This window comes from Rhinoderma darwinii, chromosome 8 (assembly GCF_050947455.1).
Source record: "Rhinoderma darwinii isolate aRhiDar2 chromosome 8, aRhiDar2.hap1, whole genome shotgun sequence".
In the NCBI taxonomy this organism is placed as follows: Eukaryota; Metazoa; Chordata; class Amphibia; order Anura; family Rhinodermatidae; genus Rhinoderma; species Rhinoderma darwinii.
In genome coordinates this window covers 52,686,124-52,708,653 of record NC_134694.1, presented here as the reverse complement: position 1 = coordinate 52,708,653, position 22,530 = coordinate 52,686,124, and the positions used below count along the sequence as shown (strand labels likewise).

Sequence of the window (22,530 nt, the reverse complement as noted above, 5' to 3'; positions counted from 1 at the left end):
GAGGGGAGCGGCCTAGAAGGGAAGATACGCCATTGTGATAAACTTCATTTCTGGAGGTACACAACAGGTCGGTGCACACAGTGGAAAGGAGGTTGAGCAAAGTCACAGACTTTCATAAACTCTCCTCCACTTGATATCAATTCCACCACAGCAAAGAGAATATAGGAGGAACTAAAAGAGAGTCTGCTTGGGCAGGAGCAGTCACCATTTCCCTTCCCCCCCCATAGCAGGATACAACAGATACAACACAATACACAATACGGTACAAGGATATATCTACAGTAACTAGCAGAGATAAATAAAGTACACAGTTACTTGCCTTGAACGTTTATTATAATTTTCTCGCTTACCGTGTGTATCATACTTTACAATGGGCGGCACTACAAAAAAGAAAGACCAAAAAGCGAAACCTACTAAACTCACAGAGTTTTTTGCCACTTCTCCCTCTAGACAGGCTGGAGCAAAGAGACGGTTATCACTCCCTCCGTCGTCTCCTGCATCTTCCTCCAGAGCAGATTCCTTAAACAATGATATGGGGGAAGACTCTGACTTACACCCAGTTTCGGAAACAACAATTAAAAAATTACTGAATTCTTTGAGAGACTCTCTACAGTCCGATTTCAAAAGTATTGTTGGGGAGCTGAAAACTGACATTCTGGCTATAGCGTCGCGCACGGATCATATTGAGCACAAATTTGAATCCTTTGCCAAATCGCATAATTTGTTAATTGATGCGAACTCAACGCTAGAGGAGGAGGTTCAAAGGTTATCAAACAAAGTGTTAGATCTTGAGGACAGATCGCGCAGGAATAATGTCAGAATCAGGGGTATTCCGGAATCAGTGACACCGGACCAGCTTTCTCCATATCTTACAGACCTATTGAACGCGGTACTACCTCAAAAATCCAACTTGGATATGACAATAGACAGGATCCATAGAATTCCTAAACCGCGGCATATTGCACCTCACCTCCCGAGAGATTCTATAGCCAGGATCCACTTTTATCATTTTAAAGAGGAGTTCCTTAGGGCTTTGAAAAGCTCTCCAGAATTACCGGAACGTTTTAAAGATATTGCGATCTACCCTGACCTGTCAGCAGCTACTATGTTAAAACGTAGAGAATATATGCCTCTCACAAGAATCTTGAGAGATAAAGGAATACTTTACAAATGGGGATTTCCGGTGAAGCTGATTGTATCCAGGAACGGCAGTGTTCACGTGTGTAATTCACCTGAAGCAGCGAAGGAATTACTTCAAGAATGGGGACTTATTACATCACCGTCTCAAAGTCCTCGACGCAGGGAAGAGGTTCGTCCAGAAGTGATCACCCCATTGTGGTCAGAAAAAATAAGCAGATCCAGGAAGAAAACGGGAGACTGATATAAATGTATAAATGTTTAAGAATATGGTGCTACATATATAATGGCTTCAATTGTCGTAGTCATTTAAGGAGGTAGCTTGGGGAGGTAGTCATGGTTACTTTGGGAAAGGCAGGTCCTACTGACGTTGCCTCCTTTTCTTCCCTGAAAGAGGGAAATAACATGTTGTTGGGTTCTTCAAGCAATCCGCTAAGTTGGAAAGCGGTGTGTTGTTATGTTAAAGTTTGTTTTGCTTTAGGGTTACTTTATGGCCTCTCCCCTGGTGAGATTAAAGCTAAACGAAAGTCAAGCCTTTACAGTCAAGATGGGTCTTAAATTTGTATCGCTCAATGTAAACGGTTTGAATTCACCTTATAAAAGGTCTATGTTGTGGAAGGAAGCTAACAAATCTGGGTGCGATGTATTATGCTTTCAAGAATCACATATGCGCACAAAAGATGTCCATCTTCTTAAACATCCAAAATTTTTAAATATTATTTCAGCTACTACCAATGTGAAAAAAGCAGGAGTTACTATTGCAATCAATAACTCAGTAGTGTTTGAAAAATTGCGTCATTAATAGACCCTCAAGGTAGATATATAATCCTGGTATGCAAATTATATTTAGTTCTGTACACTATTGTGTCTTTATATGCACCTAATAAACGGCAAATTCCGTTTATCACTAAAATTCTTACTAAAACTAAAAAGATACAGCAAGGTGGCTTGCTGATTTGTGGAGATTTTAATACGGTTATGTTTAATAGGCTAGATAGATCTAACCCGGAAAGGGGCAGAGGTTTAGACATAGAATCTCTGATAGCAGGGGAATATTTACACGATGTATGGCGTTACCAACACGTATCCGAAAGAGATTTCAAATTTTTTTCTGCACCTCATACAGCGTATTCCAGGATAGATTTTTTTCTCGTGGACAGAGAGATCCTCCTAAACTCGGAGAATTCAGAAATAGGGGTTAGTACTTGGTCGGATCATGCCCCCATATCCTTAACATTGAAGGCAGAATATAGTTTCCCTCCAAGAGCCCCTTGGAAATTAAACACGTTTCTTTTGAAATCTCAGCCCGTTCAAGACTCTATATGAGCAGCTTTAGAAGAATTTTTTGACATAAATTCCCCATCGGCTACTCCAGAAATGGTGTGGTGCTCCCATAAAGCTTTCGTGAGGGGTCTCTTTATTCAACAGGCGGCTTGGGCAAAGAGAGTTAGGAACAAAGAAATGGAAGAAGTGTTGTTGGCTATTAAAGTCAAGGAATCCTTAATGAAATCAACTCCTACGAGGGCTACAGGGGAGATTCTCAGAGAGTTGCGGGATAAACTACAGGTTCTGAATTTGGTCCAATACGATAAAAATTTGAAACACCTTAAATTGAATTTTTATGTACAAGGGGATAGGCCAGGTAAACTCTTAGCGAAAAGGGTGAGAGTTCAAACAGCTAGGTCTAAAATTCCATATTTAGCTCGTCCAAATGGACAAAAGGTATATGATCCCCAAAAGATCGCAGATTCCTTTGCAGATTATTATAGCCGATTATACAATCTGAAGGACGACCCTTCACTAACCCATGCATCTTCAGACCGAATTAAAGAGTTTTTATCGAAAATAAAGCTCCCACAGCTCTCTGAGTCTCAACTACTTAGCTTAAATGCGCCAATTTCAGAGATAGAGTTACGAAAAATATTGAAAGGTTTAAAACTAAATAAAGCTCCGGGTCCAGACGGACTCCCAAATGAGTATTTTAAAATATTTGAAGAAATACTTACTCCATTCATGACGAATACATATAATGAGTTGGTAGAAAAAACAATCTCCTCCCTCAGAAATGTTACAGGCGATCCTGATAACTCTCCCTAAACCTGGAAAAACGGCAGATAGACCAGAGAATTTCCGTCCAATCTCGCTATTGAATAGCGACATTAAAATCTTCTCAAAATTATTAGCTATGCGAATAAATGAGTGCCTACCTTCCTTGATCTCACTGGATCAAGTAGGATTTGTGAAAGGTCGTCAGGCCAGAGATGGCACCAGAAGGATGTTAGACTTGATCCAGATTGCATATGACTCGTTAGAACCCACGGTAGTTCTCTCTTTGGACGCGGAAAAAGCTTTCGACCGAGTACATTGGCGTTTCTTAGAAGCGGTATTAGACAAATTTGGCTTTCACTCTTTTATTAAAAGAGCGGACCTTTCCCTGTATACATCCCCCTTCAGCTCTGGTATACACATATGGGTTTTTGTCCAAAACGTTTCTCATAAGCAATGGAACTCGCCAAGGCTGTCCTCTCTCCCCCCTAATTTTTGATTTGTGTATGGAACCATTCGCGGAAATGATTAGAACATCTTCACTTATTTCAGGAATTATAGTAGGGGGAAGGGAACATAAAATTGGTCTTTACGCAGATGATGTGGTATTAATTTGTAAATCGCCCATGTCTTCCTTGGCGGAAATAACTAGGATTATAGCGTGTTACTCTGAAATGTCATATTACAAACTGAACGTAGCAAAATCCCTGATAATGCCCATTCATATTCCTCCAATAATGAAACCACTTCTCTCTAGCTTTAATTTCATATGGGCGAACGAGGGGCTAACATATCTGGGTATAATGTTGACTCCTCACCCATCTATGGTTATGAATAAAAACTACATGACGCTCATATCTCAAATAACGAAAGATTGCAATAGATTGGATAAATTTCAACTATCTTGGATGGCCAGGATTAATATAGTAAAAATGTTAATATTGCCCAAATACCTATACTACTGCAGGACGTTACCCTATTTAATATCGACCTCATTATTGTCCAGATTACAAACAGTAATTATGAGATTCATTTGGAACAATAAGAGAGCAAGAGTAGCTAAGCATTTACTGTTTCAGAGAGGGAAATATGGAGGTTTGGGCGTTCCAAACTTAAAAGCCTACAATGTAGCGGCTATAACGGATCAGATGAAACCAAGTTGGTTTTCCAATGTGCAACCATTATGGTCTCAAATAGAGGACGCAATGTTCCCTAAGTTCTTAATGAAACATTTTATGATGGCTGTATATCTGGGAGCTAAAGCTCCACCCATGCCTTTGCGATCAATGGCAGATTCTCTTCAGGTGTGGAGTAAATATGTATGTAATGAAAAATGGATTCAAGTGCCAAAAACTAAAATCCCAACCCAAGTTCTCGTATTACTTCTTCCTCATATTTTGTTTACCCCTTGGGTGGAAGCTGGGATTGAATGGATATCGGACTTTTACGAAGGGGATACGTTCAAATCATTCGAATATATTTCAAAAACCCATAATATTTCCTCTAGTCTTTTCTTTCAGTATCTTCAAATCAGACATCTCATGCAGTCAGTAAAAATCCAACCGATAACAGATAGTTTTAACTACTTTCACAGGTTTATGTGGGCAGAGTCAGGAGTGGTAAAAGGGATGACATGTAGTTATGATCTTATTATTCAGATGGGGAAAACAGGGAAGGCAGCATATATGACAAAATGGGAAGGAGAACTGGGGACTTCCTACTCTATTGAGCAGTGGATTAAAGCGTCATGTTGGTCGTCTAAATTATCCAAATGTGTGAATCACACGGAATTAATGAAAAAAATCCATCTTAGATGGTATCTTACTCCAACTAGGGTAGCACACAGTACCCAAGGGGCCTCTAGATTGTGTTGGAGAGGATGCGGAATCATGGGTTCTTTAATACACATGTGGTGGTCGTGCCCTAATATAGCTCCAATCTGGTTGGACACATTTAACTTAATTTCAGAAATATTAGAATTCCGGGTTGAGAGTAACCCCTCTCTAGCTATTTTAGATATCACATTAGAAGACGTCTCACCAGACAAGAGAGTAGTTATTCATCATATTTTAATTGCTACTAGACTAACCATAGCTCGGACATGGAAGTCTCCAGAGTCTCCGAATATTAGAGAAGTTATTCAAAGGGTGAATATGCAATGTCATTATGAAATAACATTATTATCACAAGCTCACATACAGCAACGTACTAAACAGCTGTGGGATAAGTGGTTACAATCTAAATATTTCAAGTAATGTATAAGGTTGGATCTAACCAGGGGCAAGTTTTAATGGAGGCATTGTTAACTTGGGGTTGCGTGTTTGCATTATAGAGAGTAAGACAGATCTCGAAATGTTTAGAGATCTTCCCATTTATGTTTCTTGTATTTGTGTTGGAAAAATCAAATAAAAATCTATTGAATTAAAGGAGGTATGATGTAATAAAGGGATTCATTAATCCTGCAGCATCACATCGGTAGTGGACCATTTATGTGAAATCAGTTGTCTAAACAGGACAACTTTTTCAGGAAATTCCATAAGCAGAAAATCTATAATTTTATATTTTGTGAACGGAACCTCTGGCATTAGAGTGTAATTCGTTTATTTATATTAATTTACTGTAATGATAAAAATGTTTAATACATGTAAAGGGCATGTACACCTTTGCACCCATTTTATTACACCAACAACTTGGTTAATAGGCTTAATTAAATCTCCTACTGTTGTGTCTACATTCCTATGCAGACCTATGTGTTTCCATGGTAACAGACTACATACAAACTCTGTGTAGTCTGGTTCTCCCTTCCATGTACTGCAGGGGACAGATGGATGGCCTATAGCATCAGTTCTAAAATAAATGTGTCTGTAGGAAACTGCAATCATAGTTCGACATGTTAAAACATCCTCTTTTGAATTGCGTTTTTCTGTTGCTGTTAATTTCAAGTCAATGGTGAAAAAACAGCACAGGAAACTCTGTGCCTTTTGGCCTGCAGATTTGAACACGGTAAAAAAAAAAAAAAGTCAGCAACCAGGACAAAAAAGATCCTTCAAGTGTGTACTTGCCTTAACTTAAAACCCTGAAGGATGAGTTCTTAACTCATGTATACTGCATCTGTTGCAAAGACGAGGAATTTCAGCATATAGTGGAAATAGTAACATGTAGTTTGGAGAGAAATATATACGTTTATTGTGCTTGCCTAGTACATGTATGGATAAAATGGTATGTAGAGAATCAACTGTCTGCCTGTTTATCAATACATTCATCTATCTACATGAACAGATGTAGCAGAGTTGAATTGTCATTTGGCACAATATGGTGTCTGTCTCATTTGCTAAATATTGCTGTTGGGGCACCTAGACTTCTTTTGAAGACGAGCACCTTGCTTTAAAGAGGCTCTGTCACCAGATTTTGCAACCCCTATCTGCTATTGCAGCAGATTGGCGCTGCAATGTAGATTACAGTAACGTTTTTATTTTTTAAAAACGAGCATTTTTGGCCAAGTTATGACCATTTTTGTATTTATGCAAATGAGGCTTGCAAAAGTACAACTGGGCGTGTTGAAAAGTAAAAGTACAACTGGGCGTGTTTTATGTGCGTACATCGGGGCGTTTTTACTTCTTTTACGAGCTGGGCGTTCTGACGAGAAGTATCATCCACTTCTCTTCAGAACGCCCAGCTTTTGGCAGTGCAGACACACAGCGTGTTCTCGAGAGATCACGCTGTGACGTCACTCACAGGTCCTGCATCGTGTCGGACGAGCGAGGACACATCGGCACCAGAGGCTACAGATGATTCTGCAGCAGCATCGGCGTTTTCAGGTAAGTCGATGTAGCTACTTACCTGCAAACTCTGATGCTGCTGCAGAATCATCTGTAGCCTCTGGTGCCGATGTGTCCTCGCTCGTCTGACACGATGCAGGACCTGGGGAAGTGACGTCACAGCGTGATCTGCCAGAAGCTGGGCGTTGTGAAGAGAAGTGGATGATACTTCTCGTCAGAACGCCCAGCTAGTAAAAGTAGTAAACACGCCCCGATCTACGCACATAGTACACGCCCAGTTGTACTTTTACTTTTCAACACGCCCAGTTGTACTTTTGCAAGCCTCATTTGCATAAATACAAAACTGGTCATAACTTGCCAAAAAATGCTCGTTTTTTAAAAATAAAAACGTTACTGTAATCTACATTGCAGCGCCTATCTGCTGCAATAGCAGATAGGGGTTGCAAAATCTGGTGACAGTCTCTTTAATGTTTCTCTCAACTATTTTTTTCATTGTGTTCTGTAAATCTAAATCAGGAAAAACAAATATTTGCACAATCCGTCCCTTCTCTCCTTTCAGCTGCCAACCCCACAAGGTTGCATACTATACACGCATATACAAATGGCCAATTGACTCTGCTGACAGTTCCAAGGCCAGACTTTGGACATGATGAAATGTGCAGTGAGCAGATTGCAACATTCATTCTCTGTACAGAAATGGAGTTTACACAAGTCTCTCTATGAAACCATAGTAAAAGATAACATCTCCCACACATATGATATGTGATGGCTACAACACACATTATATGATATGTGATGGCTACAACACACATTATATGATATGTGATGGCTACAACACACATTGGGGAAGATTTATTAACTCTGTCTTAAAGGTAGACAGAATAAAACTAGACCAGACAGGCAGAAACTGTGTCAAATTGATGACATATTAGGCTATGTTCACACCTTTGTTTTGACATTCCGTTTTTCTGCTCCGTTAGAGGAGCAGAACAAGGGAATAATAGAAGCAGCGGTTCTGTTGCATAATGGATACCGCCAGCGGCTGACAGAAGCCATTGACTTCAATGGGTTCGGTCGGGGTGTCCATGATTTTACCGGACACAATAACACAGCATGCTGCGCTATTATCTCTTGTAATCCCAGCCAGATCTGCAACGGAGGCCCCTAACGGTGCCTCAAAGCGCAGATGTGAACGAAGCCTTAGTTACACCTTTTTTTTTTTTTTTTTTTTTTTACTCCACCTCTTGGCTGCTGTTTTGCGTTTTGGCACAATTTGTGAAATTATTCTGTTGCGTTTTGCTTATTAAATTTCCACCATTACCTCCATTATAAATGCAATCTTTATGGATCATTTCTCTTAGCAGTCTGATGGGTTTTCTCAATAATTCTAAATGATTCTGTCTTTTTCTCTCTTGCTGTAGATTTATCACAGTCCAATAACAAAGCGCGATGAAAGTGAGTACACGGTGTATCCACTACTGGTTAAGCTATGTTATAGCTTATTGTGTTACTACATCTATTGATGGTGATCATGGTGTATGAGGAGGATAAACACACAAGTACGGCTATTAGGGTATTTCATGTAAATTATGTCCGTTAATTCAGCCTAAAGGAATATTCAGGTTTTAGGACATAAAGCTTATTTATTGTATAAGGAAAACAAGCCATTTACCTGGGTGATGACATGACCAGTACAGGTCCGGAAAAACTCTGATGACAACCCATGTCCATATGGACTTCATAGAAAGCAATCCTTCCCCGCTTGGGACCGCTCTCGATGAACCATAATAGAGAGTTGCTCTTGTGGACCCAGTCCATGCATGTATAACATGGGCATCTATTGATTTGGCACGCCTGCATGTAGTGCTGCTTTTCTCCTACAGCAGGCTATAAAGGGGAAATGTATGGAAAGCTGGAATAGGATAAAGCGTACCCACAGCTATTAACTGATGGCTAGTTTCCACTTAAAAAAGGGTTGTTTGTGTGAGACAGCCACTTTAACACCGTATTAGAGTTTAGCAACTTTTGGGTGTGTTCACATCAGCGTTCAGTTTCCATTGATGGGTTCAGTCAGACCTTTCCATCTGAGAAACCCATCAGCGAAAAGGCAAACGGAAACCATAACTTCTGTTTGCATTATTGTATGCTGGTAATCAATTGTAATGTTTCCGTTGCAAATGGTTCTTGTTTCAGTTCTGTAAGGTCTCCGTTTTTCGATGGAAACCATTAGGAACGGAAGTTAGTTTCCGTTTCCAATTCTGTTGATGGGTTCCTCCAACGGAAAGGACAGAATCTATCGACGGAAACTGAACGCTGATGTGAACAGGCCCTTACATATGAAAGAAATGGTAAGGCCTTCTTCAGACGGGCATGTCTGTTTTGCGTTCTCAAAAAACGGACCGTATTTAATGCATTTCAGTTACGTGTGCCATAAGTGTTTTGTCCCGTGTGGCATCGGTTTTTAAAGTCCGTGTTTGGGCAAATGTTTTTTTTCCTCAACAATTATTTAGCAACTGTTACGTGAAACACGGACAGCACACGGATGACGTCCGTGTGCTGTCCATGATTTTAACGCACACATAGACTTCAATGGGCGACTTGGTCTGCAAAACGGACCAGAATAGGACATGCAGTAAGTTTAATGCAACAGAAACATACTTTGTGAAAAATCAGCCTTCCGAATAGCCCCATTGAATTGCATAGGTCTGTGTGCTGTACGGTTTTTTAACGGACAGCACACTGACGTATACAACGATCGTCTGAATAAGGTCTATATATACTACTGGTTTATTTGCTGGAAGTGCAAGCGTTACAAATAAAATTTTGCAGATGTTTATTTTTTTTCTTTAAATCTTAGTTATTTCATTTATTAATTGTTTATCTTTTAGATCTTTTGGGTTTTAATTTTAGTATAGTGTATACCTCTTATGGCCAGAGTAGAGGCGAAGGATGGGTGTACTTCTGTGTATATTTTGCTTTTTACAACCTAGCTTTTCTCTATATATGGAGATTTCATGGAATTACCCGTTACAAGAGAAACTTTACCTGTTACAAAGCCACAGTTGTTAAATTCTATGTAGGGGGCGATCATTTACTGTCAGGCTTCTTACAGTACCTGCAGGTACTCTGTTATTTGGGCAAACGCTACTCCCAGGTGCTGTAAAATGATTGAGCCTCAGAATGAAACTATTGACTGCCCAATATATCAAACCACCAAGATGTATTTACTATGAAACTCTGTTATCGGTGTAGTTTTGTCACACTGCATATTTGCCACAAAAGTTACACGTCTAATGTGACCAGCATTTTGTTGACTGTCAGACGCCTTCTTTCTTTTCAGTGGAACTGAATGAAATTGGATTCCGGTTTGTACGGAAATGTATTAATGCTGTGGAGGCTACAGGTATGAAGAACAAGGCGCTGCACGTCCCTTACTATGTTTAGTATTTTCTATGTATACCCTCACTTCCTGCTATTAAGAAGCACTACAGTGATTTATTTTCTTTTGCCTATATAGTGCTGCATAGATTATTATTAAAGAATAATGTATAGGCTCTTGTGTCTGCCTTGTGCATACCTGTTTTAGTTGATGTGTCATTTATGGGTTGTCTGTAATCTTGATAAAATTTCTAGTTGTCAGATGACACTTCCTAGTCATTGAGGTTGGGAATTGCATCTTTGATATCGCCTTTCTTCAGCTGTCGTACTATGGCAAGGGATACGCCATATCAAAGCGTCTTACGTTACTGTCCAAATATGTACAGTTAAATCAAGGGCTTTCTCAAGACAGGAGTCCCCAGTAAGCGCGCTTGCGATGCTCCTGCCAGGAACCTGTAGTTAAAAGCCCGACATCACTGATGTCCGAGGCTTCCCCGGGCACAGCTGTTCCCAAAGAGCTGTGGCCGAGGAGTTCGAGTGACGTATCCCAATGTATGTCTATACAGTGGATTATGTTGCTATCTTCCATCGGAAGTATACGTTGGGACTCCTCCCGAAGTATGCCTCCGACTGAAGGGTTGAAACGCGATGTGAATCAGGCCTTATTCACATTAGTTGTTTTTCCTATTTAGTCTTGATATTATAATATGAATTTAGCACAAGATTCCTTAAGCCAACATCATTTTATGACTTGCCATTCTCACTCTGGGTTAGATTAAAAAATGCAGTCAAATGTCTCTGCTATGTCATACTTTGATGTAAAAAAGACAAAAGTTCTTTAAAAATCAAACCAAAATCAATTAAAGGGATTGTTACTGTGTTACCTTAGTCCAATAATCTTCTGTTTCTATGTTACTTTTGTATTTCTTGAAATAGATTTTACTGGCTAGTGTGGTACAATAGTATTTTGTGCTGCATACATAAGTGGTAGGAAAAGGTCTGAAGATGTGGTTCTCTGCAGAGAAGTAACTGGTTGTATGGAAAGCTTTGTGCTCCACTCCTGCAATAATAACCTCTTGCTCTTCAATGTTTGCAATAATGTAATACAATCTCATTTATTATTCAAAGTTGTGTTCCTACATAATGTCAATCTTGCAATAGCATTGGTCTTTGTGTTACTCTACTTTTGTAGGGATCTTTTCAGAAGGAGTATATAGAACAGTGGGAAGTAACATCCAGGTGCAGAAACTTCTCAATGCCTTTTTTGGTAAGAATGCCTTCACAACCAGCTACCTACATTTAAACAGGTTGTGCCACGATTCTATATTTTAGGCCACGCGAGACAGAACAATTTTTAAATCCATTTGGAAAAAATGCTCCTGTGTCTAAAGATTTCTGTTACACACTGTACTTGTTATGGTGCTCCCTAGTGTTACTTTGATTCCCTCTCAGAATATCCACTTAAAGTGTCGAGAGCCGGTGGACACACGTGCCCAGTAACTTCGTCCCACCGCCAGATCCCCAACAGGTGGCGGAGTGATTCCTGCTATTTTGCAGGCCAGATAATAAGATTTGGCGCACTTTAAGCGGCTTTTAACCAGCACTGGACACATTACATGGAAATTCTAAGAGAGGATCAAGAGAACACCAGGGGGCGCCATAACAAGTATGTAACACCAATATCTAGACACAGAATAATTTTTTTAAATTATTCCAATTGAAAAATGTTTTTAAAAAAATTTCCGCGCTCTAATAGAGAGCTGTAATATTTTCATCGGTGGGTACTCCTGTTATTTAAGTTAACATTAGCCACTAGTTCTAGTCATGTCATACCCAACTTTATAGTTAGTAGAAACAGATTACCAAGGCCAATTCAGCATTTTATTCTCCAAATTTTAAATGGCCAAATGCTTTTCAAATATCTAAATGATAAACATCCAGGATAAGAAATTACAAATGTATTTTCCCCATTACCACTCAAAAGAGAGCTTAAAATATTTCCAAGGTAAAATCGTCAGATACAGCTAAGAATTTATCTTACTTTGTAATTTATTGCTAGTTTCTCGTGAAACTCTGACAAATGTAACAAGCACATGTTTACAACATCATACTAGCATACTTAGGCCCCATGTACATGACCGTATTTTCATTTATCTGTAAATACAGTCCTTATTAAATCCGTATTTGATCTGTATATACGTATCCGTAAAAAAAAAAAAAAAAAAAGGCTGCAAATGATGTCAACAACATGTTGCATAGCAACGTTTCCGTAAATACTGACAATTTACGGATGCACATGCATATTTTTTTCAGCACGGACACCCATCAGTAAAAATACTGAAAGGTGTCCGTGGCAAATGGAAATGAATGGGTCCATAATTACGGATTAAATATACGGTCGTGTGCATGGGGCCTTATAGCATTCTTCTAACTCATTTGAAGGATGGTGTACAGCACCTCTGTAAGGCTTACAAAGATTGTGATCAAGAAATGGCAACGGGTTACTTTTTTGTCTTGCAAATGATCCCATTAAGCATCTCAAATGTGTTTGTTTTTTAAAAGTGCCCACTTTAATTGTGCCCACTGTGCTACCCTATGATGTGTTTCACTTTCTTTGCGTGTGTTTGTTGTTTTCGATGACTTGCAGTGGGATATAAATTACTGTTTTGTTTGTTTTGCTTTCCTCTAATTTTGAATTCCTGCGTTTAATGGACAATGAATTGTGAATATCCATTTGTGTTGGTATGAATAGTCCCGTACACACCATACTACATAAATGGAGAATACCATTTTCAGGAAGGAAGTTTATATGTTTGACTTTATCTTTTGCAGATCCCAAATGTCCTGGAAATGTGGACTTACAGACTAGCGATTGGGACATTAAAACAATTACCAGTGCTTTAAAGTTCTACCTCAGGTATCTAGAAGTAAAACTAGTAAAAGTGAAGGTTTAGTATTAAACTCAAAAGTTTTATTTTTGGACAGGTTAAAGAGGCTCTGTCACCAGATTTTGCAACCCCTATCTGCTATTGCAGCAGATCGGCGCTGCAATGTAGATAAGAGTAACGTTTTTTGTTTTTTTTTAAACGAGCATTTTTGGCCAAGTTATGACCATTTTTATATTTATGCAAATTAGGCTTTCTAAAGTCCAACTGGGCGTGTATTATGTGTATGTACATCTGGGCATTTTTACTTCTTTTACTAGCTGGGCGTTGTGAATAGAAGTATCATCCACTTCTCTTCACAACGCCCAGCTTCTGGCAGTGCAGACACACTCACTTCCTGCCCCAGGTCCTGCATCGTGTCGGACCAGCGAGGACACATCGGCACCAGAGGCTACATTTGATTCTGCAGCAGCATCGGCGTTTGCAGGTAAGTCGATGTAGCTACTTAACTGCAAACGCTGATGCTGCTGAGGACTCAACTGTAGCCTCTGGTGCCGATGTGTCCTCGCTCGTCCGACACGATGCAGGACCTGGGGCAGGAAGTGAGTGACGTCACAGCGTGATCTCTCGAGAACACGCTGTGTCCGTGCACTGCCAGAAGCTGGGCGTTCTGAAGAGAAGTGGGTGATACTTCTATTCACAACGCCCAGCTAGTAAAATAAGTTAAAATGCCCAGATGTACATACACATAATACACGCCCAGTTGTACTTTAACTTTAAACACGCCCAGTTGTACTTTAGAAAGCCTCATTTGCATAAATATAAAAATGGTCATAACGTGGCCAAAAATGCTCGTTTAAAAAAAACAAAAAACGTTACTCTTATCTACATTGCAGCGCCGATCTGCTGCAATACGAGATAGGGGTTGCAAAATCTGGTGACAGAGCCTCTTTAAAGAACACCCGGACCTTTAAAACATGCATACATTTATTACATTTTTTTGCAATCTTGATTCTTTTTCCATGTTGCTCTGACTTCTACCTTTTCTAGATGGCTCCTTGGAAAAATTCGAAATTAAAGCCCAATGTGCATTCTCTTTCATTGATACATGCCACAAACAATTCCCTTCCACCTGCAGTGTGATCACTGTCATCACCGCAAGCTACATTTAGACACATATAACACCCCCTGTCCTGTGAGATTTTCTCCTACACTTTGGCAGATAATTGTTACTGTCTCTTCTCACCACTCTAGGCCTTAATATCTCCTCTGTCCACCCTTTCTCCCTCCTGCCGCTGAGATGGTTCTCTTCAGTCACTGTGTAGCTGCTGTGTAATGCAGAGTATGCAGCTTTAGGATCAATCACAAGCGAGGACAGTCTGTGTACTGTGGAGCCTGGCGGGAGCTTCTACTGATAGAACCTGACTTCAGAATGGACTGTAGTCAGGACCCACCAGTTAGCCACAGAATTCTGTAGACCTTTAGTACGGTTTCATTCCTAGGTATATTTGCTAAAGAGGAAAAATAGGTGATTGAAATATATTACACAGTGGTATATTTTTATATTTAATTCCTATTAGATCCAACTTGTCTAAAGTTGAGCCTTTGCTGGAAGTTCCACCTTTTAAAACACATTATGGCCAAAAGTATATGCATAACGAACCATGACACCTATATGAGCTTCTTGGATATCGCATTTCAAAGCCATGGGAGTTAATATGGAGGTGGTTCTCGCCTTTGCAGTTCAAGCAGCTTCCACTCTTCTAGAAAGTTTTTCCACAAGACTTTGGATTTTTCAGCCAAAAAAGTATTTGTGAGGTTAGGCACTGATGTTGAATGAGAAGGTCTGGATTACAATTGATGATCCATTGCATTCCAGAAGTGTTTTATGGGGTTGAGGTTTGGGCTCTGTGCAGGCCACTCAATTTCCCTGAAACCAAACTTGTCAAGCATCTCTTTAGGAGGTTTGTAAATTATAGTAAATGTGTCGGGTCGCGAGTGGCTCTGCCCCCTGCTGTTAAGGCATGCCCACTTCTTTGAAGTGGCAAGAGCGGTGGAAAAAGTCACAAATAATTGCACAAATATGGCATGCGCTAAAGTGGCATTAATCTTTTTTTAAATTCTTCCCAAAGGTTGTATAGTATTAAAGTAGCTGTAACTTTAGGGCTAGTTGTAGCTTTCATGGGTTATTATTTTTGTACTGACTTTTTTTTTCTTTTGCAGGAATCTCGCTGAGCCAGTTATGACATACAAGCTGCACCGGGACCTTGTATCTGCTGCAAGTAAGAGCTTGTTTTAAGGGGTTTTATTGATCAATCACAAAACAGAGTAACTCATTATTAAAAGGGTTGCGTCGTCAGACATTTATGGTATACCTACAGGATAGATGTAGGTTACCATCCAGACAAAACACCAGTTTACAGCAGGACAGGTGTTTCAGAAACGGCATAGCTCGCTGAGCTCTGCTGTTTCCATAACTCCCAATCACTTCTATGGGAGTTACGGAAATAGCCTTGCTTGGCTGTTTCCGAAAAATTTGCCCTGCTATGCGGTGTTGATTCACCTGGATGCGGAAGCCAGCGGCCACCTCGGCATGCAGGATAGGGTCAAGGGATCCCCATTTCGAAGAGAGATGTGTGTCCCAGAGGTGGGCATATCCTGTAAATCCATAAATGTCTGTCATGACACAACCCCTTTAGGTTTGGTTGGATATGAGCTGACAATTTCTAATAGACAGAAAATCATTCTGTCTGGAAATATATAAAAAATACTGGGGTTTTTTTCTGGGCCTCATTGTGTCTTCTTACCTGTGCATTCAAAACACAATGGTTGGGAGCATGCCTCTACCAAATAGTAAATGGGTAAATTCAGACACTTTCTCCACCAGTCTGCTGAGCTGGAACGTGCTGAGAATTAATATTATTAATGTGTTGTAGCCAGAAGGGGGCACCATTATCAAGAAAGTGGGATGGCTTGGAGAGGGGTACAGTTATTGAGAAGGTGAGACGATCAAGAATGCACTGCCACTAGGAGAGAAGTGAAGAGGGAATATATGCTCTGACCACAGGAGGAAAGCGTATTGAAACAGAATGTTCTTTAGCCAGAATAATGAAGGAGATTGCTAGGGCGTTAAGTCTGAGGAAAGTGTGTGAAGTATGTGATGCATACAGAAAGTTATTTCCTATTTGTATATAGGTGGGCCACACATTCTAGGGACTATGTTTATGAAGCAGGTGGTATAAATGTGTGAAGGCGTATGTCACAGATGGGGACTTTCTTTATCGAGCGTTCTACCAGTTTTATTGATCTATAAGTGTGATATACACTATATAGACAAAAGTATTGGGACACCTACACATTACACCTAAAAGAGCTTTTATTACATCCCATTCTAAATATGTTGCCATTAATATGGAGTTGGTCCCCCCTTTGCAGCTAAAACAGCTTCCGCTCTTCTAGGAAGGCTTTCTACGAGATTTTGGAGTGTCTGTGGGAATTTTTGCACATTCATCCAGAAGAAAGTTTGCGAGGTCAGACACTGATGTTGGATGAGAGGACCTGGCTCGCAATCTCCGTTCTAGTTCATCCCAAAGGTGTTCAATGGGGTTGAGGTCTGAGTTCTGGGCGGGCCAGTCAAGTACTTTCACACGAAATTGAAAAAGGAGAACCTCCTATTTTTTTATTTCTTCTACATTTTTAAAAATTACAATTCTTGCCATAGTGTGCACCATCATTATAAGTCATAAAAATTGTGGGTGTGGGAAAAGCAGGAAAATAGAGCACTCAAAGAGTACTCAATGTAATGTCGCCTTCGATTATTTTTTTATATATTGATACCGACAATTATAGGAAAGGGAATATATCGTGCAATGTCCCCTTATATTGCACAATCCGTATTGTTGTGTTTATTTTATTTTTACTTAAATATTGCTTATAATATTGTAAATATTTTTATTATTATTTTTTATATTTAATAATATTTTATTTCAAATCCCATTGACTAAAAGGACCATCATATTTAAATGGCTAATCTGTATCAATGGGAAAAAGGAGGGAGCGCTCCAAGAAGTTATTTTGCATAGCTTAAGATTCTGATTAAACCTTAGTCCATGAAATTATATAGACATACTTTGGTGGTGGTGGCAGGCAACTGTAGTACACTAAAACAGGAGAGGACACACTCTCCCAGTCCGTGACCGGAGGCACCAAATGTATCACTATCAACGGTCACAACATCGCTCTTCCAAGATTGTCTATTGAGCAGCGAGATTAGAGCTACAGCTTATATTGAACAGGCAGCTGTGATATACTACACCAGGAGAAGGTAAGTCTCCCAGTCCGTAGTTATGTATGCCAGAACTACCGCTGTTAGCTGTCACAACCGTCACCGCTCCAAGAATTGCTGCTGAGCAGCGAGATAGAGACCGCAGCTTATGTTATGCTTGCGGTGACTGAGGTATTTCCCGTGAGCGCTGTGACGTCATCAGCACTCGACGGCTGAACAGCGTGAGCGAGTGGTGTGACCACTATGCTCACTTGTTCTAGCTACGATTAGGAGCTTTTCATTGGGTATAGTAGGATTAGTTAGTGTAGTAGTGTGCTAATCTCTCCCTCTATATTCCTTTCCTTATTGTCTAATCGGTATTGTCCCGACGTACGTTTCGCAAGATCCGTGTCCGCTTCTTCCGGGGTAAGAACTTTCACACCAAACTCCCCCTACCATGACTTTATGGACCTTCCTATGTGCACTGGGGCACAGTCATGCTGGAACAGAAAGGGGCCGAACTCCAACATTTTCCCACAAATTTAGAAGCATACAATTGTCAAAAAATGTCTTGGTTTGCTGAAGCATTAGGATTTCCCTTCATTGGAACCAAGGAGCCTGGACCAACCCCTGAAAAACAACCCATAGCATTATCCCTCCACTACCAAACTTTACAGCTGGCCCAATGCAGTCAGGCAGGTAACGTTCTCCTGGCATTCACAAAATACAGATTCGTCTATCAGACTGTCAGATGGAGAAGTGTGATTTGTAACTCCACAGACCACAATTCCACTGCTCCAGATTCCAGTGGTGGCATGCTTTACACCACTCCATCTGATGCTAGGCATTGTGCTTGAAAATGTAAGGTTTGCAAGCAGCTGCTCGGCCATGGAAACCCAGGCCATGAAGCCTTTTTGTGCGGATGTTAATGCCAGAGGAGTCAGCAGAACATTGGTGATTTTTTTAAGCACTATACAGCTCAACACTCAGCGACCCCGCTCTGTAACTCTACGTGGTCTGCCACTTTAGGGCTAAGTTGCTGTGGTCCTTAACAATTATACTTTACAATAATACCAGAGTTGATCGTGGAATATCTAATGATTCATGAACTGACTTGATGCAACGGTGTCATCCTATTACAGTACCACGCTGGAATTCAGTAAGATCTTTAGAACGACCCATTCTTTTACAAATGTTTGTAAAGGCAGACTGCCTCTGCAACCTTCCTCCAGACTCTGGGACCTTGATTTCCAAATGAAATGCAAAATTTACTTTCATCATGAAAACAGGACTTTGGACCACTGAGCAACAGTGTTGGTCCACTGTGTTATATCAAGTACAGAATCCATGCAGCCGTCTACCTGGACCTTTAGAGCACTTGATACTTCCCTCTGCTGACAAGCTTTATGGAGATGCTGATTTCATTTTTCAGCAGGACTTGGCACCTGCCCACACGGCCAAAAATACTAAATACCTGGTTTAATAACCACAGTATCTGTAAAGGATCTGCCAGACACCGCTTCTGTGTCGACGCCCGTGGGTCATCAGTCTGCACCTGCTCCTAAGTCTGAGAGAGTGACACGATCTTCTACCAGTCAGGCTGGGAGGCTTAGGAGTGGGAGAGCCTATCACAGCCTGGCCAGATGGAGCTAGCTCCCGCCCTCTGTCTATTTATACCTGCATTTCCTGCTCCTCCTCTGCCTGTGATTCTGTCTGTGTCATGGCTCTGCTGCTGCTGCTGCTTGAACATTTTGTTCTTTTTGACCCTGGCTTTACTGACAATTCTCCTGCTCTGCGTTTGGTACCTCGTACACTCTTGGTTTGACTCGGCTCGTTCACTACTCTCCTTCTCTGCGTTTGGTACCTCGTACACTCCTGGTTTGACTCGGCTCGTTCACTGCTCTCGTTGCTCACAGTGCTGCCGTGGGCAACTGCCCCATTTCCCTAACTTCTGTGTACCCTTGTCTGTTTGTCTGTCGTGCACTTATTGAGCGTAGGGACCGTCACCCAGTTGTACGCCGTCGCCTAGGACGGGCCGTTGCAAGTAGGCAGGGACTGAGTGGTGGGTAGATTAGGGCTCACCTGTCTGTCTCCCTACCCCGTCATTACAGTATCACTGTGCTTGATTGGCCAGCAAACTCACCTGACCTAAACCCCATAGAGAATCTATGGGGTATTGTCAAGAGGAAAATGAGAGACACCAGACCCAACAATGCAGACGAGCTGAAGGCCCCTATCAAAGCAACCTGGGCTTCCATAACACCTCAGCAGTGCCACAGGCTGATCGCCACGCTGCATTGATGCCGTAATTCATGCAAAAGGAGCCCCGACCAAGTACTGAGGGCATATACTGGACATACTTTTCAGTAGGCCAATATTTCGGTATTAAAAATAATTTTTAAAATTGGGCTTACATAATCTAATTTTAACAGTTAGGTATACTCCTCAACATTAAAAGAAAAAACGCTGGAAATGGATCACTTTGTGTGTAATGATTCTATATAATGAGTTTCACTTTTTGAATTGAATTACTGAAATAAATAAACTTTGCTAGACTCATCCATTGAGAAGGGTGTGTGTGTGTGTGTGTGTATATATATATATGTGTGTATGTGTGTGGGTATATATATATAATATATATGTGTGTGGGTATATATATATATATGTGTGTATATATATAGATAGATATCTATATATATATAGCTAGATATCTATATAGAGAGAGCTAGATATCTATATAGCAATAGATCGATATTTATGCAAAAATTCGGCAAGGAAGCAGCACTCCAAAAGTATAAAGGATTTATTCACCACCACATCTTAATGCAACGTTTCACCCTCACAATGAAGGCTTTTTCAAGCATGACAAAACAGAGTTTTACAGGGGTTAAATAAGGAGCATAGCTCATTAGGTAACCGACATAATTAATGCAAAAACATACATTGATAAAGTGCATATGCATTTCATTCTCAATATAAGTGACATAGAATCGGAACCGTTAAATATGTCCGGTATATTTAGAAAAATTACAAGTTTATACATAAAGTTTATACATAGTGCTTGAGAAGCTGTCGTGGCCATTTTGAAATTGGTATTCAGCGATATCTAAACTATTCCATATAATCATACGTCTGAAGCGGCCACAAGGTAGGACTGTGTGAATGCGAGGGCGAGGAGAGAATGTTTATGGAGAATGACACTGAGTAACTCCACTTGGTGCAGAAGAACCGCAATAAAAACGCACCGTGTGAACGGTAGCGAGTAGAGATACAAAGGAAGGTCCATGACAGCCAATAGTAGGGTAGCAGGCAAACCATGACCCACAGTGGTGTGAGAGGCGGAGGGTCAGCTCGTGTGGGCACCAAGTACCATGCGAAATCAGATGTGGGACGCAGGTGCAGAGGTGTGCACACTACCCAAAGGGGGGTTAGGAGAACGGAGAGGGGATGCAAACACCCCACAGTTAAATGAAGTTGGTGCATCTCTGTAGGGTTGCTAAAGAACAACCCGGGTGATCAGTTGAGGCATCCAGGTGTCAAGAGAAGTCCTAAAGTCTCTAATTTAAAGCGAATGGCTGTAGATGGGGACCACGTAAAGTATCTCATGGGGGTAAATAGAAATCTATTGACAACCGTCTCCATGTGGAAGAATCAAAAAGCCAAAGATACGGAAAATGAGTTTAATGTGTATAATATGAGTCCATGCAAAGATAAAGAGGGAAACCATATCAACAGAGATGCACCCACTTCACTTAACTGTGGGGTGTTTGCATCCTTTCTCCCTTCTCCTCTCCCCCCTTTGGGTAGTGTGCACACTTCTGCACCTGCGTCCCACAACTGGGTTTGCATGGGACTTGGTGCCCACACCAGCTGACACTCCACCTCTCACACCACTGTCGGTGATGGTATGTCTGCTAGCCTACTATTGGCGGTCATGGACCTTCCTTTGTATCTCCACTTGCTACCGTTCACACGGTGCGTTTTTATTGCGGTTCCTCAGCACCAAGTGGAGTTACTCACCGAGTCATTCTCCATAAACATTCTCTCCCCGCACTCGCATTCACACAGTCCTACCTTGTGGCCACTTCAGACTTATGATTATATGGAATAGTTTAGATATCGCTGAATACCAATTCCAAATGATGATTGGTCAGTGGTCCTGTAGCTCCACCTTGTGACACAGCTGTGTACATTTTGATTAACCTTTAATTAGATATTTTTAAAATTATGTGTGTGTTTTGTTTATTATGATGTACTTGTCACTTTCACTTCATGTATCAATTTTATCTTTTTTGATACCTTAACCTATTTGTTTATATATTGCTTTGCACATTCTGTATTGGTTTAATTTATTATAATGGGGCTGTTGATGCCAGTGTAACACTTCTATATATGTTGCCGCAAATCTTTATATCACTATGCTTGAGAAAGGTCCTATTGCAGGACTGAAACGTTGCACTTTTCAGTGCCCACCACTAACTTTTGAATGTATCTCTCGCTCTCTATATATAGATAGATAGACAGATAGACAGACAGACAGACAGATATCACGTGCAGTATCATGTCTTGGGTTCGAATTTGACCATGGGTAACATCTGCATGGAGTTTGTATGTTTTTCTCGCTTTTGCATGGATTTTCTCCCGCAATCCAAAATATACTAATGTGTAGGTTAATTGACTTCCTATGCTGTTTGTTTGTGTGTTTGAGATAGGAAAATTGATAGGGAATTAGTAATTGTGAGCCCAATTGGGGACAGGAACTGATGTGGGTGATGACACTTCAGAATATATCTATGTATAAATATAAGATTACTAATAATTTAGTGCGATCTTTTACTTAGAGGTTTTCCAGCTTCTGACACCGGATAGGTCATCAGTGCATTATCTGTGGGGGTCCAACACTCGGGCCCCGCACAGATCAGCTGGTTCGGTGCCTCCGTACACTGGACGTATATGCCGGAAGCAGTTAGCTCCGACCACCGAATAGCAGCTGAGCTGCAGTACTGCAGCTCTGCTCCTATTCAAGTGAATAGGAGCGGAC

At 40.7% G+C, this 22,530-nt stretch overlaps 1 protein-coding gene across 6 annotated transcripts in view; it reads left to right on the top strand.

Annotated features, from left to right (window-relative positions):
- OPHN1 (oligophrenin 1) overlaps window positions 1-22,530 on the top strand; it is a 268,324-nt gene that overhangs the window by 184,569 nt on the left and 61,225 nt on the right. For all 6 annotated transcript variants that reach the window (XM_075835642.1, XM_075835641.1, XM_075835640.1 and 3 more), the window contains 5 exons: window positions 8,384-8,417; window positions 10,303-10,365; window positions 11,533-11,607; window positions 13,173-13,257; window positions 15,449-15,507. In XM_075835642.1, the coding sequence (XP_075691757.1) occupies window positions 8,384-8,417; window positions 10,303-10,365; window positions 11,533-11,607; window positions 13,173-13,257; window positions 15,449-15,507 (316 nt within the window). The remainder of the gene's footprint in view (window positions 1-8,383; window positions 8,418-10,302; window positions 10,366-11,532; window positions 11,608-13,172; window positions 13,258-15,448; window positions 15,508-22,530) is intronic.